A 27674-nucleotide genomic window follows, 5' to 3' on the forward strand; every position below is an offset into this window, starting at 1 on the left:
GCATGTTATAGGTCCCCAAGCAGCACTGGGAGTGACCCCCACCCACCCAAGGCAGGACAGGAGGAGCCCCTGGACATGCAGGTGCGGCCGGGGAACCACAAGTCTCATTGAAGAAATGGTCAGCCTCAGAGAACTGCACCTCTGAAAGAGATGGCCCTTTCCTGTAACACAGGACTAAAATTCAATACAAGTGGTACTACATGGAAAGTATCATGTTAAGTGAAATGAGTCAGAGAGAGAGGGATAGACACAGAAAGATTGCATTCATTTGGGGAATATAAAGTAACAAAATAGGAGACTAACACCCAAGAGATTAGTACCAGGAGTTTTGCTCCATGGCCTGGAGGCCAGCCACACATGCTAGGGGAAAGGGCAGCTCAGATAGAGAAGGGAGCACCAAATAAAGGGTGTTGGGAGGATCCTCCCAGGATGGGAGAAGCATGCTGAAATTAGACTATAGACCAAACATGATTGCCACCCATTGCCTCTTTTGCAAACCACAACACCCAATAGGAGAGAGAGAATAAAAGGGAATGCCCTGCCACAGAGGCAAGGTGGGATGGGGGGAATGGGAGGTGGGAGGGATGCTGGGACCCGTGGTGGTGGAAAAGGGGCACTGGTGGAGGGATGGGTGTTTGATCATTGTATAACTGAAACCCAAGCACAATAATTTGTAAATCTTCAACTGTACCTCATGGTGTTTCACTAACAAAAAAATTTTTTTAAAAAAATGTAAATGATGGAGAATGGGCACTGGTGGAGGGATGGGTACTGGATCATTGTATAACTGAAACCCAAGCACAAAAATCTGTAAGTCTACAACTGTACCTCACTGTGTTTCACTAATAAAAATTTAAAAAAAAAAAAGGAAAAGTTCATGCCCAGTTCAATCAGTGGCTGAATAAATAGCCATACTTCTACATTAAAAATAAATAAATAAAATTTTAAAAATAATAAAACTGGCACCCACAGCGCTTTGGCAGGCTGCAAGAGTTGAGGCAGACGGTATCCAACTGAAGCAAGGCCCTGCCAACAGTGGCTGGCACAGAGGGGACAATTCAATCAGTCACCTACAGCCACCGACTTTATTAACTATTTACCTGAGGCATCCAAGGCAACACCAAACCAAGTCTCCATTCAGAGTAGACCCGACTCTACTGTCAATGTCATTCCCGCCACATGTTCCACCGCTGCCGCCCCCCCCCCGGGGGGCTGAGCAAACACCCCACTTCCCGGGGAGCCCCTGAGCTGGCCCAGCAGTGGGCACTCCTGTCTCCTTCCTCACCCACATTCAAGCATCCTTCACTCCGCTGCGATCCAGCCTCTGACTCAGAAAAGGGTTGTTGTTGTTTTATTTGGGGGGCGGGGGTTCCCCCTTCTTTTTGGGTCAAATCCAGCAATGCTTAGCAGTTACTCCCAGCTCCACAATCAGGAATGACATCCTGATGGGATGCCGGGGATCGAACCCGGGTGGGCTGTGTGCACGGCAAACGCCCTACCCGCTGCACTATCGCTCCAGCCTCAAAGTGGGTTTTTTAAGAAGCATTTGCCATTCACGACAGCATGAAGATGCACAATGCAGCAGGGGACAAGAAGAACCCCATTCCCTTCCCTTCGGTTTGGTTTTCCTTGGGAACAGCTGTCCCACCGTGGCGACCGGGGCTGAAGGCTTCCCCCTGCAGCCGCACTTCTCACACACTGCACGGTGGTGGGGCTTGGTGGGCATCAGACTGGGCATCACACGCTGGCAGCGCCGTGGAGATGGCACTCGGGATGAGGGCAGGTGTAGGGGGTCGCGCTTGCGACCTCCCCACTGCAAGGCAGGGAGGGGCTCTCTCTGCCACCGAGCCACACACTGGGCCCAAAGGTAGAAAGGAAAAGGACTCCTAAACGGAGCTGTTTTCTTTTCAAACAAACCAGGAAAAAAATGACAACTAGAAGTTTGGGGATCTATGTTGTTAGGAAGATATCTGGAGAGGACGCCCAGGAGCAGAGAAAGCAAGTATACATCCTTAGAAAGTGAGGGGGGGAAAAAACCAAGGCATCTTATCCACAGAGTGTGAAACTCAAATGTAAAGATATCAGCTCTCCCCAAAATAATCAAAAGACTCAGTGGACACAATGAAAATCACAATACCATTCCTTGTTAACTTTAAAAATTAGTATTATATATACACATGTATGTTTATGTGTATGCCTGTGTGTGTTTATACAAAAGTCAAGTCAATAGGAGATAAAAAAAAAAAAGCCATCCCCAGCACCACCAGAGGTGACCCCCAAACACATTCCTCCTTCATTGCACTACCACATGTGGTCCTCCAAAAAGAAGTGAAATCCAAAATTTCAAAACCAAATGAAGGTGTTAACAGATGAAAATTGATCCTCATTTTAAATATGTGCTAATACCATACAGAATAAACACCAGAATAAAGAAACTGGTGGAACCAAATAAATAGCCCAGGGACCGACAAATATCTGAAACAATCAATATTTGAGAGAGCAAGGAAGGGGGAAATATTTTATAAAGATAATAGGTGATGTTGGAAAAAACTGGGCATCTTAATAGAACAATATGGAATAAACCAGTATCATGTTCCCCCTTGAAAATATCAACTCCAGGGCTGCTGTGCTAGTCCAGCAGGGAGAGCATCTGCCTTGCACGCAGCCGACCCAGGTTCAATTCCCAGCATCCCATATGGTCCCCCAAGCACCACCAGGAGTAACTCCTGAGTGCAGAGCCAGGAGTCACCCCTGAGCATTGCCAGGTGTGATCAAAAAACCCAATAAAAAAAAATCAACTGACATGAACTATAGACCTAAATATAAGAGACTTTTAGAATTTTGAATAATCTCTCTCATTACTCCACCGCCCCTTCCCTTCACTATTGCTGAAGTTGTAATAAACCAGAAGCCACATGTATGAATGCACCAGTGCGCTCTCTCTCTCTCTCTCTCTCTTCCTCTCTCTCTCTCTCTCTCTCTCTCTCTCTCTCTCTCATATCCTTGGCTGTGGGGCTCACACACAATTTTTACACCGGTGCACATACTAAACATGATATCACTGAAGTTTCTACACCTCTTTTAAAATGTGTTGCTCAGATGCATGCTCTCAGAGAAAAAAGAAACATCTAGAATAATCTGAGCACAGATCAAAAGCAAAGAATGATCAATTTTAAACCGCCTTTTTCTCTTCCTCACCAGATGCCAGTGGAGAAAGCAACAAGATAAGCCATAATTTATGTTCACAGCCCGTGTTAAGAAGCTAAGGATTAGTACACAGAACATGCATTGTGTGGTCCCACAATAAAACGATAAATCCAAAAAGCCTTTAGACAGAGAAAAAGATCCCCGATATCATTAGCAACCATAGAAATGCAAATCAAATCACTATGAGATAGTGTCTCCACCAGCAGGTTAGGCCAAGTTTTGGAAGTCTGACCGTATCTGATACTGCCAGGGAGAGAAGGACCACAGGCTTTCACTACTAAGAACACGGACAAAAAAGAGTTAACTAGAGTGTGAATACACATGGGGTCCCTGTGACTGTCACTCATCTCCGAGGTACAGACCCTAAAGTGATTCTTTCACACAGGCCCCCGAAAAGATGAGTGAAATCCTTATTCCAGCAACGCTCATGAAAGCGCAACGCTAGGAAAACCCCGAGGGGTGTAACAATAACAAAATGGACAAGTTGGCACATGTTCGTTCAGGGAAATGCTGTGAAGGTGGAGATCATTCTGGAGCAGCAGCCCAGAGACACCTGTGTGGCCAGGTGAACACAGGAAGACGAGGTGCTTGCTGGCCTTGTATACCACCGACCCTTGTCTTCGTTCCGGGTACCAGAGGGACCCCTAGGTACCCACAGGGGTCACCCCTAAGCACAGAGCCAGGAGTAGACACTGAACACGGTCAAACATGCCCCCCACCCCGAAATAATACTACTAATAAAATTAAAACATTACAGCTACCGAGAGTATTCGATATGCCAGACACAGTAACAACAAAGTCTCCAATGGAGATGTTACTGGGCCCGCTCGAGCAAATCGATGATCAACGGGAGGGCCTTTACTTTACTTTACTTTACTCTAAAGATGTGCATCAAATCACAGAGCACAACAATAAAGCCTACGATGAGAAAATTAAGCACGCTATTTTGAAATACAAACAATAGGTGGCAACTTTATCAAAAGTAAAGGCATTACCTTCTAGAAGAACTTCCTGGGGTAAGATTGAAAGAGGCAAATAAGCTCCAATTCTGATGCTGGGGGGAGGAGGGGCTGACTATTATTCCAATTGCACGCATTTCATAAACCCCGTGTATGCATGTTATACTTCCCAAAGAGAGACAGGGGAAAAGTTTGAGGGTGAAGTTAGGAAGAAAAGAATCTTTAGGATCTGGCTGAGAAGACACGAAGCCAGAAGGGTAGGGGCGGAAAGGAACAGGGAGAACGGACCTGAGGATCAGTGAAAAGGGACCCATGGGGTTGGCAGGTGGAAACACACAGGAAGAGGAAGTAACTTCTAGAAAGCAGCGGTTCCTAAGAAGCCTGGTGGGATGAAACTCAACTCCATGAAAAGTGGAAACTTGTTTAACTCTAATTTGAGGGAACAAAGCAAGAAGCAAGGACTCACATGTCCACCTCTACCCAACAAACTAAACCCTTGGCAACATGGGTGTTATTCGTGTCTAAAACAGCTCCAGTGGGCAGGGGAAAAGGGGCAGGATGGCTTCCAGTGTCTCACCAAGTACAGACCAGACTTCCCAAGAAAGGAACAGCAGGTAATACTCAACCAACATTCAAATCTCCTATCAGCGAACATCACAAGCATTCAAATCATTTCTTTACAAAACTCCACATTCAAATTTCGGCCCCCGTGTTCATTCTTAAGCAGCTCAATTCAAAACAGTGTAATCATCTTGAAAGTCGGGCTCAAAGCGTTTTCTCAGTTTGTACTGAACATTTACATTAGGAGTCTTTTAAAAGCTAATTTCCGGGGGGGAGGGGGGGGTGCATGCCATACAGGGTGTGTAGGGATGGGGGAAGGCTGGGACAATTGATGGTGGGAAAAGCACACTGGTGGTGAAGAAGGGACAGGTGTTGGCACATTATATATGACTGAAATCCAATCGTGAACAACTTTGTGGAAGTGCATCTCACAGTGAGTCAATAAAAAATTTGCACTGTAGCATCGATTTGCTTGAGCGGGCACCAGGAACATCTCACAACAAATTGTGAGACTTGTTGTTACTGTGTTTGGCATATCGAATACATCGCGAGTAGCTTGCCAGGCTTCATGGTGCGGACAAGATACTCTCCGTGGAGAGAACAAAAGGGAATGCCCTGCCACAGAGGCAGGGTGGGATAGGGGGAGATGGCGGGTGGGAAGAATACTGGGATCCGTGGTGGTGGGAAATGGGCACTGGTGGAGGGATGGGTATTTGATCAATGTATAACTAAAACCCAAGCACAAAAATTTGTAAGTCTGCAACTGTACCTCATGATGTCTCACTAATAATAATTTTAAAAAAAAGTTATAAGAGAAACAAATTAAAATAAACATGTTAAAAAAAAAAAAAGATACTCTCGGTAGCTTGCCGGGCTCTCCAGGAGGGGTAGAGGAATCGAACCAGGTCAGCCGCGTGCAAGGCAAAAGCCCTACCCGCTGTGCTATCGCTCTAGCCCAATAAAAAATTAAAAATAAAAAATAATAAAAAAACTGAAAAAAGGGGATTGTGCATCATGATCAAATGGGATCTATTCCAGAAATGCAATTAGTTTAATAACCAGTTGTAATAACATATTAAACCACTAGAATAAAGAATAAATCTACATGAAAATCTCAATAAATGCCAATAAATTTAAAAATTAATGAAATTAAATCGAATTTCCTGAAATTGATTGTTACTTTCTTTAGGGGAAAACAGTAAAAAAACAGTAGCTTCCACTTACTTAATCGAATTCCGAAAGTGGTCTTCGGCAGGGTTTTTCACGGTACAGCTATTCAGAAGCCATAAGTCTGCGTCGGATGCGTTCTCTATTGAAAAATGAAAACATCAAATGAGAAGTCAAGATTACATTCAGTTATTCTGAGATACTCAAAAGACGCTGATGCTCGGCTGGGGAGGTCCAAGGGACTCACAGTTAGGATACGTTTATACTAACGCAGGCGACAGCTCAAATACAGGAACGTTCACGAGACAGCAACATAAGGATGCATAACACTATGCATATGCAAGGAGAATAGCATTTTCTCTCGAGAATACTTGGGAGGATTTATTAATACTAAAAATCAGAGGGAAAATGGCCTGTTCTTACCCCCTCTAAAGAGGAAACAGTCGCTGTCTTTTAGGCTGTGTTTTAGCCATTTTCCTGGTGCGTTTACCATTAGACGCTCAGTGGGTTTAGACTGTTTGCTTTGGGGAGTGGCACCTGGACCGGCCTAGCAGCACTCAAGGGACCACATGGTGCCGGGGACCGAACTGGCACCACACACAATCAAAAAATAGATTTCGGTGATGCCAACAGACGGGGCAGTTGGGGCCACCCCCAGTGGTGCTCAGGGGTGACTCCTGGCTCCATATCCTAGAGTCACACCTAGGGGTGCTCCAGGCACCATGAGGCACCAGAAAACCCCCGTGCAAAGCACGTGCTCCAGCCCCTTGCTGGATCAGCGTGCCCTCAGCTCACTCCCAAATATTGAATTTTGAAAGACAAAGGCGAAAGACAAACAGCCTATTATACAGATAAGAAAAAGTCAGAGATAACCATTAGAGTGTGCTAAAAATAAATAAAAAAAATAAGGAGACTACAGACTTATAACAAAGAAAATGTTCAAGCCAGAACCATCTGTGCCAGGTGTCCACTTTGTATCCTGCCTGGCACAAACATCTGTTCCATCACCTGGAAGTCATGAGAGCACACAGAGCATTCGAAAACAACAGGACGGGCCAAAGGCCTGCCAGCAATGGGCAGGGCACGGGATCACCCTCTGGAATTCTGCCAGAGCACACAGGAGTTTCTCCCCCAATTTCTTCTGAACACAACTGACTCGGGGTCAGGACATCTTTCTTCACCTGGTCAAAACTTCACTCAACGTAGAAGCATGAACCGACACCCTCCGTGCACAGAGGGTCTGCTCCGTGCCAGGCTGCGGTTCTCGACTCTGGGGGACCGGCCCTGAAGAGCTGCCCACAGGGGCTGACTGTCTGGAGGATGGGGAAAGACCTAGGGAACAACAGAGGTTCACTTCCAGTAGCAGCAAGGAAGAGAGAGACCATGGAGGAGGAGGAGGAGGAGGAGGAGGAGGAGGAGGAGGAGGAGGAGGATGGGAAGGTGCCAGGAACAGTGCCACGGTCAAAGCACCGGCCGTGCCAGAAGGAAGTCACGGCTGGAGCCTGGTGCCACCCACAGGGGCCAAGCAAGATCTCGGACGCTTTTTTCTTTGGAAGACTCGGCACAGAGACAGAACATGCGATCTCCGACAGATCCAGTTTGTGCTCTGCAGCTGAAGTGTGTGAGCCCGGGGAACACCGGGGCCGAGAGCAACGTGCACCAGGACCAAGGAGACGAGTACCAGGGCTGAGGGAACAAGCACTGGGGCCGAGGAGACGAGCACCGGGGCCGAGGGGAAGAGCACCAGGGCCCAGGGGCTAAGCACAGTGACCTGATACCTGACAATACCCAAAGGCTGGGGAGAGAGTCCAGAGCGGAAGGTGCTCACCTTGCTGGGAAGGGAAAAGGGTAATAAAGGCAAGAGAATAATTAGGAGCTCTTGGGGAAAAGAGTTTTCCTCATAGGCTCCAACAGACATAAGTGCTGGGAGGGAGCACTTCATGCAGTGCGCAGAAGAAAAAACATTTGGAGGGAAAAGTGAGCTCAAATGCAAAGAGATCGGCCCACAGGGAGGCCAACCCGCCCTGCTGGAGTAACAGACTTCCCCAGAAGTGGACATAGGGAGCAGAGGAGAAAAGAGGCAGGCAGGGCCAGCCTGCGTTGGAAAGCTCCCTGTCTACGTTTCATTTTTCGGGTCAACGGAAAAGAAAAAGTATCTTTAGTATCTTGTCTGGATACTAAAATTCCATTAACTGAAGATTCACTGTCCTTCGGAAGCTCCCCCTGTGTTTCAAACAGGAATTCCTTTCTACTCCAGAACGCCCATTCTGGAAGCACTCAAGAAGGCTTCACTAATGAGTCAGAAAGAACAGGATAGATATAGAAAGATTGCATTCATCTGGGGAACATAAAGTAACAAAATGGGAGACTAACACCCAGGAGTGGCCGAAATTAGTACCAGGAATTTTGCTCCATGACTTGGAGGCCAGCCACATGTGCTAGGGGAAAAGGCAGCTCAGATAGAGAAGGGAGCACCAAATAAAGGGTGTTGGGAGGATCCTCCCAGGATGGGAGAAGCATGCTGAAAGTAGACTATAGACCGAACATGACTGCCACTCAATGCCTCTTTTGCAAACCACAACACCCAAAAGGAGAGAGAGAACAAAAGGGAATGCCCTGCCACAGAGGCAGGGTGGGATGGGGGGTGGGAGGGATGCTGGGACCCATGGTGGTGGAAGATGGGCGCTGGTGGAGGGATGGGTACTTGGTCATTGTATAACTGAAACCCAAGCACAAAAATTTGTAAGTCTATAACTGTACCTCATGGTGTTTCACTAATAACAAATTAATTAATTAATTAATAAAGAAGGCTTCACCATGAAAGTGGAGAAGGCAAAGGTGCAAGAAGGACGGGGGAGTAACTGTTGGGAAGTTGAGATGTCGGTCTGGGGCTCAGGGAAAGATGACGATGACCGTAACCTGGCATGCGACTGAAGCAACCACAACAATGAGGAGTGAACGAGACATATTTTGAAGACAGAATCTTTGGAAGAGAACTCCCGTATGGGTTAGATCTGCGGAGAGGAAGAGACGGTACAGCAGGGAGAGCGCTAACCTTGCACACCACCAACCTGGGTTTAATCCGCAGCATCTCAGACGAAACCTCCGAGTGCCACAGAGAATAACTCCTGAGGGCAGAGCCAGGAGTCATTGTCACTGTCACTGTCCTCTGTTTATTGATTTGCTCGAGCGGGCCCAGTAACATCTCTGTTGTGACACTTGTTACTGTGTTTGGCATATTGAATACGTCACGGGGAGCTTCCCAGGCTTTGCTGTACGGGCTCATTACTCTCGGTAGCTTGCTGGGCTCTCTGAGAGGGGCGAAGGAATTGAACCCGGCTCAGCTGGGCTGGCTGCGTGCAAGGCAAATGCCCTACCCGCGGTGCTATTGCTCCAGCCCAGAGCCAGGAGTAAAGGGGGGAAAAAAGAAGGATTGGGGCCCAAGCATCAGGGGTGAGTGGTAGGATTTATTGAGAGGAGGAAGATTTGGAAAGAAGCCAACTTGGAAATGAGAGAATCAATGGTTCTGCCTTGACCATGCCTATGGGTGCTAGGAGGCGAGTTGTCCCTGTCACTTATTTGCATATGGGGGCCCAAAACCCAGCAAGTCTTTCAGGCTGGAGACACACACAAAGGGAAGAGTCCACACCCTGTGGAAGAGGCAAACTGATGTGATGAATGAGATCACCAAAAACAACTTCCAGAAGTCAAAAAGAGAAAGGAAGAAGAGGAAGTTAGAACAACTCAAAGATGAACAGAAAAGCAAATGGGAAAAGAACAAAGGAGAAAGAACTAGAACCTGGTATTGGAAGTCTTAAGAAGAGTTAGAAGAATGTGTCTGTTTGATGGCAGTGCTGTTTGCAAACGAGGAAGATGATGCCCAAAAGTTTCATCTTCCTTCCTTAATTTCGAATATTTGCTTCTTCGAGGGTCAACCACCATTACCCTGCATAAAGGGACACTGTCACTCAGTGCAATTTTCACTACATTACCCTGGGCAGATGGTTTGGATACTAAAATTCCATTAACTGAAGATTCACTGTCCTCTCTACAATGGTTCTTCAAGCGGGTTGCAACGTTGCAATCATATTCTTACCAAGCTTCGCGTGTATCCCAATTTCAAATACCAACGTGGAGAAGGGTAGGGGTGTGGGTACTAGATGATCTGAAAATGAAGAATTGGGCTAGCCTGGCATAACTAGGAACGCCATCAATCAAGAAATCCCCATTAGGGGCCAGAGTGATAGCACAGTGGGAAGGATGTTTGCCTTGCATGTGGACAACTCAGGTTTGATGCTTATGGCCCATATGGTATGGTCCTCCAAGTGCTGCCAGAAGTGACCCCTGAGCACAGAGCCAGGAGTATCGCTGGCTGCACCCCAAAACAAAAACAAACAACAGCAGCTATTACTTACCATGCTCCATTATGACAAACACTACTGCAACGAATGGCATTGTGTGTCTCACTCTATACTTTTCCCACATTATCTCCAGAGAAGATCCAACAAAGTGAGATTGTTGGGTCAAAAGATAAATTCACGTGTAACTGTATTAAATGCTGCCCAGTTCTCCTCCATAAGGAAGGTACTCGGAGCAGTTTATGAAATAAGTGTCACCCAGGTCGTGTTCTAGTGAACCTTTGTGCTTTTGCCAATGGGGTTGGATCCCAGTCAAGGTGTGCATATGCATTTTTTTCATATGATTAAACTGAGCTTCATGTCGAAGGTGCCAAGTGAAAGTTCTTTTCTTTTGGTTTACTTACTGTATACTCATGCCTTTGGTTAACTTTTCTAACAGAACTTTTCATCCCAAGTGATAACTGACTGATATAAAAAAAAATAAATAAAACACAAAGACAGGAGAGATGAATCTGTGCAATCAGAGCTACAATATTTTCTCAGTTGATTTTCTGGGGTTTCATCATGCCTTATTTCTAGGGTACTGCATCTATCAACCTCTTCTCATTTTGAATTTTGAGTCACAGTTAAATTCTCCACTCTGAGATTACTAAGGCATTCACCCATTTTCTTCTAACAAATACATGGTTATTCATTTAGATCTCTGACATATTAAAACCTTATCACAATGCGGTCGACCTGGGTTCAATTCCTCCACCTCTCTCGGAGAGCCTGGCAAGCTACCGAGAGTATTCTGCCCACACAGGAAAGCCTGGAAAGCTCCCATGACATATTCGATATGCCAAACACAGTAACAACAAATCTCACAATGGAGACATTGCTGGGTTCACTCAAGCAAATCGATCAACAATTGGGAGGACAGTGCGACACTGTGACAATACACAGTGATTCCACTTTGTTACTGAAGTTCACAATGAAAAAGGTTCTATTTTCTCTTAATGAAATATGGGAAATATCAGCACGCACAATACTACCTAGAGCAAGCAAAGAAATAAAAGTCTGGCCGCCTCTTCCTCTGCTACCCTGAGCAAACAAAGTTTCTGCAACGCAATGCTCTGAGGGGAAAGTGCACAAAAATTTAAGCCTGCAACAGACTGTCTCCTAAATAACCCTGTAGGACACTTGTACCACACACAAACATAGCCAACCATGCACACACACACGCGCGCACACACACACACACACGCATGCACCCCTATTACAGATTCACAAACTTAAACTTCACAGTTCTAGTTAAAGATGGCTGACACAGCAAAAAACTCAAAATTCTACAGCCATGATGAGACGACTAGGGGCTGGAGCAATAGCACGGTGGGGAGGGCATTTGCCTTCCACACGTCCAACCAGGGTTTGATCCCCTGCATCACACCTGGTCTCGTGAGCACTGCCAGGAGTGATTCCTGAGTGCAGAGCCAGGAGTAACCTCTAAACATCGCTGGGTGTGACCCAAAAAGCTAAAAAACAAACAAAAAAAATCTGAAATATGAATGAGTTTGAAATGTAAGTATGATATCAGGTAAAAACAAACCAAGATTTGTACAACCTGGATTTCAACTGTGTTCTAAAAAGGAAGAAAGGGAAAAGGAGGGAAATTTTGTTCTAGGCAAAGAACGTTTCAAGAAGCAATTGTATGAGAAAATATTTGCCCTTGGACATAAGAAAAGCCAACTTCCCCTCCGACATCGCATTCCTGTTAAGATTTTAAAATGTTCTTTTCTTTTTCAGGGGTGGGGGGTAAGGGGACAGAAGGGAAACTGGGGACGCTGGTGGTGAAGGAACACGTGTCAGAACATTGTATAACTGAAACCCAAGCATGAACAACCTTGCAACTGTATATCTCACCGTGATTCAATTTTTAAAAATCAAAATTAAATGTCCTTTCTCAGGGGCTAGAGAGAGAGTACAATGGGTAGGCCATTTGTTTTGCATACAGCCAACCCGGGTTCAATCCCTGGCACCCCATATGGTCCCTTGAGCCTGCTAGGAGTAATTCCTGAGTGCTGAGTGCAGAGTCGGGAGTAACCTTGAGCACCATTGGGTGTGCCTTCCAAGCCAAAAATAAATAAATAAATAAATAAATAAATAAGAAAATGTTCTTTCCTTTTTGAAAACTTGCAAAGCCGTTACTATTACTGTAGCACTGTAGCACTGTCCTCCCGTTGTTCATCGTTTTGCTCAAGCGGGCCCAGTAACGTCTCCATTGTGAGACTTGTTGTTACTGTGTTTGGCATATCGAATACATCACGGGGAGTTTGCCAGGCTTTGCCATGCGGGCGAGATACTCTCGGTAGCTTGCCAGGCTGATGCGATAGCACAGCAGATACGGCATTTGCACAGCGGGTAGTGCATTTGCCTTGTACCCGGCTGTCCCGGGTTCGATTCCCAGCATCCCATATGGTCCCCTGAGCAACGCCAGGAATAATTCCTGAGTGCAGAGCCAGGAATAACCCCTGTGTATCACCAGGTGTGACCCAAAAAGCAAATTACTATTACAATCTTATAAAATCTAATCGTGAGAAGGGACACATGAAGATTTCATTTATACCCAACTGCAGTTTGGATTTCTAAAAGCAAACAATACTTTTTTTTTTTTAAAGAAAACTAATCAAGCTTTAAAAAAAATTTTTTTTGAGTTTCCCTGTTCAAAGAACTTAGAAATCGATCATGAAAGAACTCAGAATCGATCACTAAGGTAAGACTATAATAAACTATTTTCCTGCTGTGCTCCATCACGAAAACTGAGGCCCATTACACATTTTCTAGGGAACTTCACATCCTCCTGCTAAAGCATTTTCACTCACTGAACCAAAAAAATGATGGTCATAGCCAAACCGCCCCTCTCTGAGTGCAAGGCCGTGTGTGTGTGTGTGTGTGTGTGTGTGTGTGTGTGTGTGTGTGTGTTTGCGCGCGCGCGTGCACGTCTGTTTTCTTTCATCAAGATGCATTGATTTGGGGTTTGGAGTAATAGCACAGTGGGCAGGGCATTTGCCTTGCATGCCGCTGACCCGGGTTTGATTCCCAGCATCCCATTTGGTCCCTGAGCACTGCCAGGAATAATTCCTTAGTGCATGAGCCAGGGGTAACCACTGTGCATGGCCAGGTGTGGCCCATAAAGCCAAAAAGAAAAAAAAAGAAACAGCATTTATTTTCCAAACTATGTTTATATACATGAGAAATTATTTTGAAATCTAACATAATAAAAATTTGTTAGCAATAAGGATGCTAGATAACGTTATTGAGCTATTACACTATTACACCCCAAAAATGAGTCAGACGTGGCTTATCCCGTCCCACTGAGGTGGGTTTACTCACCCTCCAGTTTGACTGAGAGAGAATCTCAGGTTTTGAAAGCAAAGGGACTCGCCTATATCAAACAGTGAAGGGTGGCCCGGCCAGAAACCCAGACACGCTGACTCCAGAGACTCTCGACTTAAGGAAATTAGAAAGCCTCATTAGTGGCTCTTGGCCTCTTGATCAAAAATAATGCAGACAATATCTAACAACAAAATGAGAGGGAAAAAAAAAAAAACGAAACCAAATGGCCTGGCCTTGAGGTTGCCTCCTGGCATTTCTAAGGCGACTACTAATCAGGCTTCAAAAGAAGTTGTGTGGCCATTTCCAAAATTTCCGAGATCTTTAACAGAAGCCCCTTGGCCTGCTGTAATCAGGGGAAACACACAAACGAAAGGAAAATTAATAATCTCTCGGTCCCCAATCTACCATTTCTAGGAGGGAGATATGGTTCCTATCAACCCAAACCAGAACCCTAACCATAACCAACTCACCCCCTCACTGGCCCTGGGGAACTGCAAGGCAGAGAGGGAGAAGCGCTCAGAGGCAGGGTCTCCTAGACCGAGGGCAGGCAGTTAAGCCAGCCAAAAGAAGGGGAAAACGCATCAAGGTGGGTGGGGAGTCTGAAAGGAGCAGAAAATCTGACTGTAATGGCCCCCACAGCAATTTCTGGGGTTTTCCTGAGCACTGAACTTGGGAGCACGTCTCAAAATCACAGTGGTTTAAGCATCTGCTAGGCCTCAGCGTCCCTATGCAGTGCACTTGTAGTATTTAAATCACCGCCTACCCACGGAAGTCTCTCGGAGAACTGCAGCCCAACTTTAAGGTTTCAGCCACTGATGCTTCTGAATGAACCCCTCCTTTTTTATTTTTACTGAAGAGTATCTCTGGGGGATAGGGGGGCACATGGAGTGATAGCACAGTGGAGAGGGCGTTTGCCTTGCACACAGTCAATCTGGGTTCAATCCCAGGCATCCCAGATGGTCCCCTGAGCACTGCCAGGAGTCATTCCTGAGTGCGAGGCCAGGAGTAACCCCCCCCCCCAAAAATGTGTTTCTTGGGGCCCAGAGTGATACGAAGAGGGGAGGGAGTTCACCTTACACGAGGCATCCATCCCGGGTGGTCCCGTGAACCCTACCAGGAGTGATTTCTTGAGCATGGCCAGGTGTGGCCCAAAAACAAACAAAAGTCCCTTTTACAGAAGCAATGGGAGTGAACCCCCAGGAAGGGGCCCTAGGGCAAGGAGGCCTGAAGAGGGGAGGGGGGAGGGGAGGAAGAGAGAGGAGGGCAGGGAGGAGGGAGAGGAGACAGGGAGGCCGCAGGTGCAGGTCCCATAAGGCCAGAGCAAGCTGACCCTCCTTGCCCTCCTCTGGTGAGAGGCTCCTGCGTGTTCCAGGAAAGGGGACCATCGACCGTCGGGCTCCTGGAGGGGGGCGGGGGGCGGGGGAGCGCTTATTCTTGGAGATAACTCGTGTAATGAGTTTGTTCTTTTCAAATAACCCTGCTGAGCGCTTCGCAGAAATAAGATGAGGAAACCCTGGGTCAGCCTGACCTCTGTTTACTGTCTGAAGGAAAAAGAACATTTTTTTTTCCCTTTTAAAAGGGAAAGAAGAGCTGGCCCAGCTCTACCCAATAACTATTGAAAATTAATTACACCGCTAAGTAGAGCTGCTCCTAATCAAACACAGAGGGCCGGGCAGACCTCTCCTCGCCACAGAGAGAAACGCCGGGCTAATTCTCCCCCCAACCTCCTTCCAAATTGAATTGCTCAGCGGATCCGGACACGTAATTACTGCCGAAATGACTGAGGCTCAAGTAGCCTTCATGGGAGACCCATTTCGCATGTGAAAACGGGCACCTTTGAGAGGGCGCACACACACGCACACACAGGCACACACACACACACACACACACACACACACACACGGGCCGGGACTGTTGGAGGGGCGCTGCGGGGTGGGCCTGGCTCCCCCTTTCCGAAAGCTCTGCTCCCCTGTGCCCAGCCCACGGAGGGAGGTGTTCCTGCCCCCAGAACACAGGTGCCCTCAGATAAGAGAGCAAACGACCAAGCCCCACAGGAGGAAACGGTTAAAGGATGACAAGGATGAGCTGGGGTTGCCCAGAAAGAAACACGGAGCTCTAGGACCCGCCCAAAGGAGTTTGACCTAGTCTTCAGCAAACCAGGGTGCCCCGGGGGCTGGAGCGATAGCACAGCGGGTAGGGCGCTTGCCTCACAGGCAGCTGACCCGGGTTCGAATCCCAGCATCCCATATGACCCCCCCCAGCACCGCCAGCAGTAACCCCTGAGCATCGCCGGGTGTGACCCCCCAAAAAATAAACCAGGGTGCCCAAATCTGCACCCTCTTTTCACGTGCTAAGCTGGGAGGAGGGGGGAAAGGCCCAAAGGCTGCCCCAGCCCCCTACTAAGGACTCAGCCCCTGGGACAGACACACAGCACCAAGCCCATGTCTGGAAAAAGGGAGCCGGCTGGGTCACGGAGGGTGGGGGGATGGGCGGGCAGGGGGGTGAAGACTCAGAACTCAGCCTCCTCTAAGGGCTGCTCAGAAGAGAAATAAAAAGGGCGCAGATGCTGCCCGAGTTCAGGCGCTGCCTGCGACCACGTGGCCAAGCACATGTGGTACCCAAGCGTATGTGTCGCCCGCATCTCCCATCTTGTGATGTGATGTGGACTTTCATGCTTTCCTGTCTAATGCTGAGGGGGGGAGGGGCTCTCTCCGCCCTTGGAGAAGCCCGGGTTCTCTCTTGAGCATGATACTCTCCACTCTCTCCCACTTTCCCTCCCTCCTTCCCTTCAAAACCTCCAAATAAAAACTGTAATTTAAAAAAAAAGAATGAAAGAAAGAGAGAAAAAAGAAAGCAAAAACGCCCCTCAGAAAGGAAAGAAAGAGAAAGAAAGAGAAAAGCAAAAACGCCCCCCCCCCCCATCCCCTCCAGACAGCTCTCCAGGCAAATGGCTAAGAAGGCATTCAAAACAACCACAAGACACCCTGCGTGGGGACCACTGGCCAGATACCTCTGGGGCAAAAGGGAGGCGGGGCGGGGCGGGGCGGTGGGGAATTGGGGGGAGTCCAGAACAGACCCCGCCCCCCGCCAGTGGGAGCCGGTTTCCCTTCTGCCTTGGTTTCTTCTGTCCACCCAACGCCATCCTCACCCTCCGGCCAACCCAAGTCGCCCCCACCCCACAACCCACCTTTTCCTTTTCCCAGCTCACTGTTGGGGTCTCCCGGGCCCCACTTTCCTCGGTGCCCTATGGAGATGCCTCTCTCACACCCTCCACCTCCTCCATCCCTTGCTGGGCTGCCAGCCGGCATAGTGGGGTACCCAGGAGTCCACACCAGGGGCTACACAGGCAGCCCAGGGCGCAGGGGAGACTGTGGGGTCTGCGGGGTGGAGCCTGGGGTGGGGGGTTGGGCAGCAGAGGAGGGGGACAGCGAGGGAATGGGCCGCTGAGTGTGCCAGACACAGTGCCAAGGGGAACCTTTCAGGACCAGCCAATTGTGCTCTGAAGTCCCTGTGTTTCCTGAAATACCAAAATCCTCATTTGAATATTGTGAAACTGACATACAAAGCTTTCTGGTTAACCAAGTTGCAAATCACAGCTGACCCTGAGAGCCTCTTGCTAGAAATTTGCAAAATCTCTGGTTTCCATTCAGCTGATACACAATCTTCCTCCCCTGATACCTGGCAATGAGCAGCTTCCAAGAAAAACCAAGTTGATCCCATTCCAGGGGACTGAAGTACTTCCTGCAAGTTTAGGGTTGTAGGGCTGGAGAGAGAAGCCAGCGGGGAGGCAGTTTGCCCCGCATGCTGCTGACCCAGGTTCAATCCTCGGCGCCCCCATATGGTCCCCACTCCCCTGAGCCCTGCCAGGAAGTGCTCCCTGGGCGCAGAGCCAGACGTAATGCCCTGAGCACCACAAAGAAAGAAAAGGGGGGGGGGGGAGTTAAGAGTGCTGCTTTTCGGGGCTGGAGCAATAGCACCAAAGATAGGGCTTGCACGCGGCCAACCCTGATTTGATTCCCAGCATCCCCTATGGTCCCCCGAGCACCGCCAGGAGTAATTCCTGACTGCAGAGCCAAGAGTAACCCCTGTGCATCACTGGATGTGACTCCCGAGAGGGGGGGGGGGGTGCTTTTCACAAAGATGAATTTGACAGTCAAGAAGGACTATTTCCCTATACGGGAACCAAAGGCCAAGGAGGTCGGCACTGAAGGGCACCCACAGCTGCGGAAGGAAGAGCCGACCTCACCCACCTGCCCATGGGCCAGGCCTCTGCACCCCACTAGCCTTAAAGAGCAGCTCCAGGAAGGACTCCAGGCACTGGCAAGCTCCCTCGGACCCCTGTGCCAACCGGGAAGACGGGAGACAACACACTGGCATTCCTGGGGGATGGCAAGCCAGCAGACACGAGGTCCGAAGGGTCAGAGCCCGATCAGCCCTGATGGGCAGAGGGAGGCAGATGCCGGGGCGGGCTCTCGCCTGCGAGATCTTGGACATTGCCAAGAAAACTGGCTGTGATGAAACTGAGCCCGGGGAGCTCATTTGAAATACACATTTTTACCCCCCCCCCCACCCGCCAGTTAGCAAGGTAGCACTGTCCTCCCATTGTTCATTGATTTGCTCGAGCAGACACCAGTGACATCTCCATTGTGAGACTTGTTGTTACTGTGTTTGGCATATCAAATACGCCACGGGGAGCTTGTCAGGCTCTGCCGTGCGGGCACGATACTCTCGGTAGCTTGCCGGGCTCTCCGAGAGGGATGGAGGGATCGAACCTAGGTCGGCCGCGTGCAAGGCAAACGCCCTACCTGCTTGTTTAGGCAGGTGAATCTAATATAAAAGCTACCTCTGGATTTTGAGACCAGTTAAGTTACTGGGTGGAAGCAATGACCATTTCAGTAACTGAAAACCGGAAACCCACAGGCAACGGCCAAGAGGACAGAGATGGGCGGTGCCGGAGACCCAGGTCGGTGGTCAAGCACATGCTTCACAAAGAGGTAGCCTTGAGCGAAATCTCAAATTCCCACCCGCCCAAAAGAATAATAATAAATTAAATTTAAAAAGCAAACCAACCCAAATTCCACCAGACAAAACCTTAATTCACATGGTCACCACTACTCTCTCTGCCACCCCCTCCGCGTGAATATCCCTCCCGTTCCTCCACCCCAGAGAACTTGGCTTCTGCCGCCTGGCCACGGGCAAGTCACATCCCCAAAGCAGCCTCCAGGTCCTGCTCCCTGGCTGCCAGCAGACAAGGTCACAGTACACACAAGGCAAAAAAAAGATTCCCAAATACAGAACCCCATTGGTTAAGAGTCACCCCTCAGCGATGAGCAACTTGTTTTTTCGTTTTTTTGTTTTAATTTTTATTAGTGAAACACCATGAGGTACAGTTGTAGACTTACAAATTTTTCTGCTTGGGTTCCAGTTATACAATGATTGAGTACCCATCCCGCCACCAGTGCCCATTCTCCACCACCAATGATCCCAGTAGCCCTCCCACCCTCCACCCACCCCATCCTACCCTGCCTCTGTGGCAGGGCATTCCCTTTTGTTCTCTCTCTCCTTTTGGGTGCTGTGGTTTGCAAAAGAGGCACTGAGTGGCAATCGTGTTCAGTCTATAGTCTACTTTCAGCATGCATCTCCCACCCTGGGAGGATCCTCGTTTTGAAGGGTGTTCAAAGCCCCAAGTCAGCCTGAAAAGAAGTCCTCTTATTGTAGGTGGATCATAAGGGAGGGAGGAAGAAAACAGCAGCAGGCAGGAAGGTGGGAAGGGAGCACTGAAGACCGTGTGATTGCAAGGAGGAGCAATCCAATATAGTGCCCAGAAGGAGAGGGACGGGCGGGGGAGGAGAAGGAAAGATGTGCCCGCCCTAGAGCCAGAGAGGGAGGCTGGGGTGCGGGGGTGGCTTGAAGGGGTGGGAGGGAGCCTGGTGTTGCTGGTGCTGGGAAGTGGACACTGGTGGAGTGACGAATCATCTGGACCATCCTATGACTGAAACCCGATCGTGAACAGCTTTGTAACTGGGGATCTCACAGTCACTCGACTTTTACTCGAGTGGGCCCAGTAACATCTCCAATTTTGAGACTTGTTGTTACTGTGTTTGGCATATCGAATACTTCACGGGGAGCTTGCCAGGCTTTGCCGTGAGGGCGAGATACTCTCGGTAGCTTGCCGGGCTCTCCGAGAGGGGTGGAGAAACCGATACTTTAAAAAATTAAAATAAAATAAAATTGGGGCTGGAGCGATAGCACAGTGGGTAGGGTGTTTGCTTTGCACGCGGCCGACCCGGATTCGATCTCCAACATCCCATATGGTCCCTGTGCACAGCCAGAAGTAATTTCAGAGTGTGGAGCCAGGAGTAACCCCTGTGCATCACTGGGTGTGACCCAAAAATAATAATTAAAAAAAAAAAGAACCCCTGCCGTTTTCAAAGGCACATCAGGGCAGCCAAGCCTCTGCTCCCCAGCATTTCAGTGTCAGAGCTGTCTGGCAGCTCTGTCATCCACGCAGGAAAAGCATCTGGGCTTTGGGACCACACAGGACTCCAGTGTAGCCGCCAGCAAGCTCCTTCACACAGAAGGAAGAATCCGCAAACACATCGGAGCAGACCTCTGATCACGGGCGCAGTCAGAACCCGTCTTCCATCACGGAGCTAAGCCAACATCAACCATCTGAGGGTCAGGCCACAGGACGTGCCCTGCAGCCTGGTCCAGCCCATGAAGACCCAGCATGGTGTAACCGGCCCTTTGCACCATCACCGGAAATCCAGGCAAGAGTACTGCCGCGGCAAACCACCAAGAGCAACAGAAGCCCAATCTGGGCGTCGAGAAAGAATCTGGGTACAGAGTCATTGGGACTGGGGCCCCAGGGGCCAGGGGACAGTGCAGAGTTCACCTGCAGGCTGGTCATCTCCATCTGGGGCAGCGATCTCAGGAAACCTCAGCAGACAGACCCTCTCCGCCCGTAAACACCAAACCCATCTCCTGAGTGAGTGGCCCGATGCCTGCTCTCGGGAAAAGGAGGCAGATGCCGGAAAACGACAGGCAGAAAGAGATTACACCTGGTGCAAGAATTTATGAGAAAGAAAATCCCTCAGAAATCAATCTTAGCAAGACACAAATAAGAAGGCTCGTAGACAATGAAGACATCTATTAAGAAGAAAAATCAATGAAATACATCAAACACACTTGAACACAAAGTGAAACATTAATAATAAAAGAAATACAGAAGCAGAGGGGGTTCTTCACCACAGAGTAAAACTGTTGTTTCCAAACAGGGGTGCCAAATATGAAAAACATGGTGAGCAAAAATTTTAAAATATATATATATTCTGTGGAACACATAATGGGCTCATCTCCCAGAGGGGCGAGTACGTTGAAACCAAAGCTAAATTTCTAGGAATGATTCGAACGGAAGAGGAGAGAGGAGATGAGTGCGGAAAAGGGAAGAAACCAAGAATTCTCAGACTTCGGGGAGAAACACGATGAGGTAGGAAATGTCAAGAAACTTTTCAAGAATCCTCAGATTCCATTAGAAGAGGAACCAGAAGGATAATGGGTATCCCAGAAAGTGAAGGAAAAATAGCTGAATTTCTCAGATGGAAGAAACAGAGAAATCCAGGAAGGGCCAGGGAGCTGGTCCAACATGCAGGAGCAGGGGCTGGAGTGATAGCACAGTGGGGAGGGCGTTTACCTTGCACACAGCTGACCCGGGTTCAATTCCCAGAATCCCATAGGGTTCCCCGAGCACTGCCAGGAGTAATTCCTGAGTGTATGAGCCAGGAGTTAACCCCTGTGCATCACTGGGTGTGACCCAAAAACCAAAAAAAAAAAAAAAAAAAAAAAAAAAAAAACCAAGAAAAATGCAGGAGCACATGGGAGAGGCCTGGCTTCAATTCCCAGCACTGCAGGGCTGCCCAAGTACCATTGGGAGCCGTCACCTGGCACTGAGCCCAGAGCAGGCCCTGAACGCTGCCAGGTATGACCCCGAAAGCAGAAAGAATAAGGAGAAATCGGGAAGCTGGTAGATTCCTTCTTTCTTCTTTCTCGCCCTCCTTCCCTTCCCTCTTCCTATTTTGGGACACACCCAGACATGCTCAAGGGTTCTTCCTATGGTGCTCAGGGGACCACACAGAGTTCTGACAATCAAACAGGAGGCTCACCCACGTTTGTTTTGTTTTTTTTTTTTTGACACAAAAAAAGACATACCTCGAGGGGTAGGAGCTACAGTATAGTGGGTAGGGCATTGGCCTTGCATTCGGCCGACCCGGGTTCAATTCCCAGCATCCCATATGGTTCCCCAGCACTACCAGAAGGATACCTGAGTACACAGCCAGGAGTAACCCGGGAGCTTCACCAGGTGTGACCCAAAAAGAAAAAAAAAGGATCAAATACATACCCCGGGAAACAATGTCAAAGTATTGAAAGTCAAGGGTAATTCATAATAAAAGGAAAAGCAGTAAACCCATGGAAGAAGAAAGCACAAAACACACATAGGCACTCACACTATCTCAGGTCACTTGGCAGAAACTCTACAGGATCAGAGCAATTGTGACATGTCACCATTCTAAAAGATAAAACCTTCCAGCCCAAGGGAAAGAGAGATAACAGAATGGCTTGCCTTGCACGCAGCCAACCCTGGTTCAATCCCTGCCACCGCATATGCTCTCCTAGTGACCACCAGGAGTGACTCCTGAGCACAGAGCCAGGAACAAATCCTTAGTACCCACTGGATACGGTCCCAACACCCCAACAACAATTTTTAATAAATTTTAACAGTCTTCCATCCAAAAATACTCTATTCTGCAAAAAGTATCACTCAGATATGATAGAGAAATAGACTTGATGTAGGTTAGCTTTTCCTAATGGAGTTCACCACCGCCAGACCAGCAGAGCAAGAACTGCAAGTTCTTTCATGGGGGAAGAAAAGCAAAAAGAGCATCAAGCCTCGAGTTTGGAGGCAAAAGGCAATACAAAATCAGAACTGCAAACAAGGATCAAGCAAGACGTCAGCAAGACATCAAAGGAGCAGAAGGAACAGAACAAAATCTTTCGAGTTCAAAGACAAGTCAATACCAGTCCCTCCAAAAAAAAAAAAAAAAAGATGGTCTTAGATACTGAAAAGCTGACTCAAACCTCATGGTGACCACAAAGCAAAAAGCAAAAATCTGCAGTGAAGTCACTTAGAAGAAAAGTTGGAGAAATTCAAAGACATTTCAGGGAAAACCATCCCAATCCCAATGAAAAAGGAAACAAAACAAAAAAAAAAAAAATCCTTAAAAAATGAACCTCCGAATATACAAAAGAAAAGAGAAAACAAAAGACAGGACATCAGTAATTAAGTCCCATGCATCAATAATTATCCTAAATGTGAGAGGTTTGAACTTACCGATCAAATAGCAGAGAAGGGAGTTAAAAAGTCAAGGGGGGGTGGGAGGGATACTGGAATCCGTGGTGGCGGGAAATGGGCACTGGTGGAGGGATGGGTATTTGATCATTGTATAACTGAAACCCAAGCACAAAAATTTGTAAGTCTACAACTGTACCTCATGGTGTCTCACTAATAAAAATTTAAAAAATAAAAAATAAATAAATAAAAAATTAAAAAATCAAGTAGGGTACCAGAGAAATAGTACGGTGGGTAGGATGCTTGCCTTGCATGCAGCCGGCCCCAGTTCAATCCTTGACAGAACATATGATGCCCTAAGCACCTCCAGATGTGTCCCCTCCTCCCCTTCCCCCCCAAAAAAATCAAGTAGGATTCATCTACTTATGCATATAAGAAACATATCTCATCTTGGGACAAATGAATTTATGGTGAAAGGCTGGTAGAAAGGAGTTCAAGTCACTAGCCCAGGGAAAGAGAAAAAACGCTAGACTGGATGAAGAAGTTGTGGCATAAGGACTCAACAAGATACAGCTACTCTGCTACACAGAGGGATGAAGCCGCATATTTCAAGACCAGACATGAAGCTCTGGGTGATGATGCCAGGTGAAATGGTAGAAAGAAGCCAGAGAAGCAGTTTGGCAAGAGAGCCCTGACCATGTGTGTGTGAGTGTGAGGCCCTGGCTGGGTCACGGTTCTGAAGAGCAAACACCACCAAAATAATACGAATAAATCAGACCAGAGAGACTGTGAAGACGGGGGTAGCCGCTTGCCTGGCATGCAGCTAACTCCATGACACCCTCAGCACCAGGGAGTGATCCCTGAGTACTTCCGGGTATGGCCCAAAGCAAACAAACAAAACCCAAGAAATAAGTCAAGTAATAGAAGTCAATTACTGATTTTGCCCTAAGAATCCAAAGCTAATGTAACAGCACAACAAAATACAAATAACTCAGGCTCTGAACATCCCCACTGGCTATTCAAGGGGAAGGACACTGTGACGGACAGTGGAGAGGCATGGCCTGGCCAATGTGACGGCAGAGGCTCCCGGGGGATAGGGCGAGCCTCACAGACTCCAGAAGGGTGCTGCTGCCCTCCAGGAATCATGCAGCACTAGAAAACAGCAAAATTTTACTTTAAAAAAATAAATAAATAAAAGACCCAACCAGGAGACAGACTAGAGCAGTGTTTGTCAATCCATTCAAAGGAATGTCTTCCGCAGAAACCAGGGTGAAGCACCGAAAGACAATATGGAATTTCTTCCAAGGCATCTTGTTGTTCTAACAGGAACAAAGACAACAGCAACCTTTTACTCTAGAGAACACAACACACACACACACGGGGGAGGAGGGAGGGAACCACTGCATGCCTTGTGCACAAGGCCCCAGAATCAAACCCTAATATGATGTGGTCCCCGGAGCACCTCAAGGGATGGTACTAGCAGCCCCCAAGCATCACTGGAAGGCCCTATAAAGAATCTCACTTCCAACGATAAACTGCGCCCGCCTCCCCCAGTCGTTGCCATGGAGACTCACCAACTGGCCCCGGCCTTCAGATTCATCTCTGAGAAGGAGCCCATCAGGCCTCTCCCGTTGATGGACACGACTTCCAGTTGAAGACTCTGGGGGGCTGGGCAGGGTCCCCGCCCTGCCACAGCCCACTGCCCCCATGCCGATGCCCAGCTCCACAGCTTCACTAAGAATCTCTGCAAACATTCCAGTTGCCCTGGTGAATGGGCTGAGAACGCTGGAGTGTTCTCGGAAATGGGGGTGGGCGGCCTCTCCAAAGACTCCCCCCCCCCCCGATACTTCCAGGAGGCCTGGCAGCTATGCCCACTCCTACAGCCGTGCCCACATCAACTCATCAGCCCATGTCTACAGATCCTGAAGCATGCAGTTCCATAGTACTAACACCCGGTAGGTGCACAGCACATTAGATGGGAAAGTAACGTGAGAGCCAACAAAACTCAACAATCACAACAACTGGGTTAGACCAATGGCACAGCGGGTGGGGCATTTGCCTTGCATGCGGCCAACCTGGTTTGATTCCCAGCATCCCATATGGTCCCCCAAGCAACACCAGGAGTGATTCCTGAGTGCAGAGCTAGGAGTAACCCCTGTGCATTGCTGGGTATGACCCAAAAAGAGCAAAACAAAAACAAAAACAAAAACAAACAAACAAACAATAAATAAATAAATACATAAATAAATAAAAGAAGAAAGCGGCAGCCAGGAAAGACCTTTTGAGACTTCTTCTAGAGCGTCAGAGGTTAGACAAGGCTTTGTGACCACGGAAAGCCTGTGACCCAGGAAACACACATCAGCAAGGACAGCAGGTGGGAACCGTCCACAGCACACGCAGGATGCTCTTTCAGCCCCGGGAGGGTGTGGCTGAGGATCAGTCGCTGTCTGGAATTTCTGTTTCTCCCTTTTCTTTCTTTTTTTTTCTTTTTTAAATTAATTTGTTTTATTTTCATCAAGTTGTTCACCATAATGGATTACATACAATATCTCAACACCAGTCCCACCACCGTCACGCCTTCCCACCACCATTATTTTGAATTTCCCACCAACACTTTCAAACCTGCCGAACTGGCAGATGCTAGATCATTTATTTGTATCGCCTGCTGGGAATAACACAGGATGTTGTGCGGCTGCGAGAGTGGCCGCATGCTCCTAGAAATCTAAAATTTTAGATAATTAGGATCTGGAGAAATCTCTGCAGCGAGCTGCTCAGTTTTGAGGTTCTTCTGTGTGTCTCTGGATTATGGCCTTTAATGAGCTTAAATAATCACCCGAGGCAGCTCGTGGGAGTGACCTCCAGAGTCCCAAGGGGGGCGGGGAGATGAGAAGGGCCGGCCCTCTCCCTTTCCTTTCTAAGGAAATTAAAGAACCGTGATTTGCAAAGTTATGGACAGCTGAGTTTGAGACATCTGATGTTCGACCACCGGCCCCACCAGTAGAGATAGCTTCCCTCCACCAGGGCTCCCAAAGGTCCTCCCGCCCCACCCCACCCTCCCACCCCTGGTCTGCCACTAAGACAAGTTTGGTGCCACTGCCACTTGCCACTGCCAAGTTTGGTGGCTGTGGTCTGGGTCTCGTGTTTCCGGTCTGCGATTGGGATCTACACCACCCCGTTGGCCATTTGGGGGGACCATGATTATTACTGTGATCCTTTATCCACTGTAGTTTTCTGGATATCCTGGGAACACTGATTTTCCTCTTTTACAACCAGACCCAAGCATCAAGCCTCCTATGCTCCAGGAAGCAGTTGCGGAGAACAGCCAGCCGCCCATGGAAGACAGATTCAGAAGAAGAAAGCTGTAGGAACCTGGGTTGGGTTAGCTCTGCCTGGTACTGTTGATTAGCTAAACTGAGTTGGGTGACCAAAGTCTCTCTCTCTCTCTCTCTCTCTCTCTCTCTCTCTCTCTCTCTCTCTCTCTCACACACACACACACACACACACACATACATATACATACACACTACACACACACACACACACACACACACCTCTGTTTGGGTCCTGACAATTAAGGGGACATCCACGGAGCCGGAGCCGTGGGCTTCCAGGAGACGCGCACACACACACACACACACACACACACACACACACACACACTCTCTCTCTCACACACCCCTGTTTGGGTCCTGACAATTAAGGAGACATCCACGGAGCCACGGGCAACCAGGAGACACTCACACACACACACACACACACACACACACACACACACACACAAACACACACACACACTCACACACCCGTTTGGGTCCTGACAATTAAGGGGACATCCACGGAGCCATGGGCTTCCAGGAGGATGCTCGTCTTTCTGGGAAGATCAGAGAGCTCTTCCAGGAAGGCTTCTGGTTTTCCGGCAGAAGTGCAGAGCGACGTTACTGCCAATGCCTGTCCCCTACAAAGCGCCTCCAGCTGCCTCTGGCTGGAGGCGACCCCAGCAGTAGGGCCAAGAGAGCAACAGAGCAATGGCCCCGACCTGGCTGAGTCACCATACCAACGTCAGCAGACACAGGCGTGAGGAAAATGGACCGTCCTCAGCTTAAGCCACTGGTGACTGGGTGCCTTGTCACATACAACGGGAAACACTCCTAACGATGGAGAGAATAAGCTTCCCACTGCTTTGTTCTTAAGGATGAAGCATGTCTTACCATGGTATAAACACTACTGCTAACAAATAAACATCTTTTAGAAGCCTGATAGAAAAGTTACTGGACACAGAGAACCTGCATTCACGCAGAAGACTACACGGTGCTTCGCTGGACCTCCCTGCCTTCCTCAAGCTCTGCATAGTTAAGTTTTTAAAGAAATGTCAGGCAGGGGCTAGAGCAATAGCACAATGGGGAAGGTATTCGCCTTGTGTGCGGCCAACCCGGGTTCGATTCCCAGCATCCCATATGGTCCCCTGAGCAATGCCAGGAGTAACTTCTGAGCGCATAAGCCAGGAGTAACCTCTGTGCATCGCCAGGTCTGACCACCCCCCCCCAAAAAAAAGATGTGTCAGGCACTCTTCTGGGCCCTGAAAAAGTAGAAAGCACACAAAACGTATTCCCGGCCTCTGCAGCCCACCAGCTTACCTTTGCATCTGGAAGCTTCTATGCAGGACAAGACAGAAGCAAAAAAGCCCTCTCTGGATGTGGTCTC

The 27674-nt window shown here is 48.4% G+C and overlaps 1 protein-coding gene across 1 annotated transcript in view; it reads right to left on the reverse strand.

Annotated features, from left to right (window-relative positions):
* The window catches only part of CDKAL1 (CDK5 regulatory subunit associated protein 1 like 1), a 691294-nt gene that overhangs the window by 583402 nt on the left and 80218 nt on the right, over positions 1-27674 (reverse strand). The window contains exon 5 of the mRNA XM_056132368.1: positions 5952-6036. Coding sequence (XP_055988343.1) covers positions 5952-6036 — 85 coding nt within the window. The remainder of the gene's footprint in view (positions 1-5951; positions 6037-27674) is intronic.

Source organism: Sorex fumeus, unplaced genomic scaffold (genome assembly GCF_029834395.1).
Source record: "Sorex fumeus unplaced genomic scaffold, SorFum_2.1 ptg000094l, whole genome shotgun sequence".
NCBI classification, from domain to species: domain Eukaryota; kingdom Metazoa; phylum Chordata; class Mammalia; order Eulipotyphla; family Soricidae; genus Sorex; species Sorex fumeus.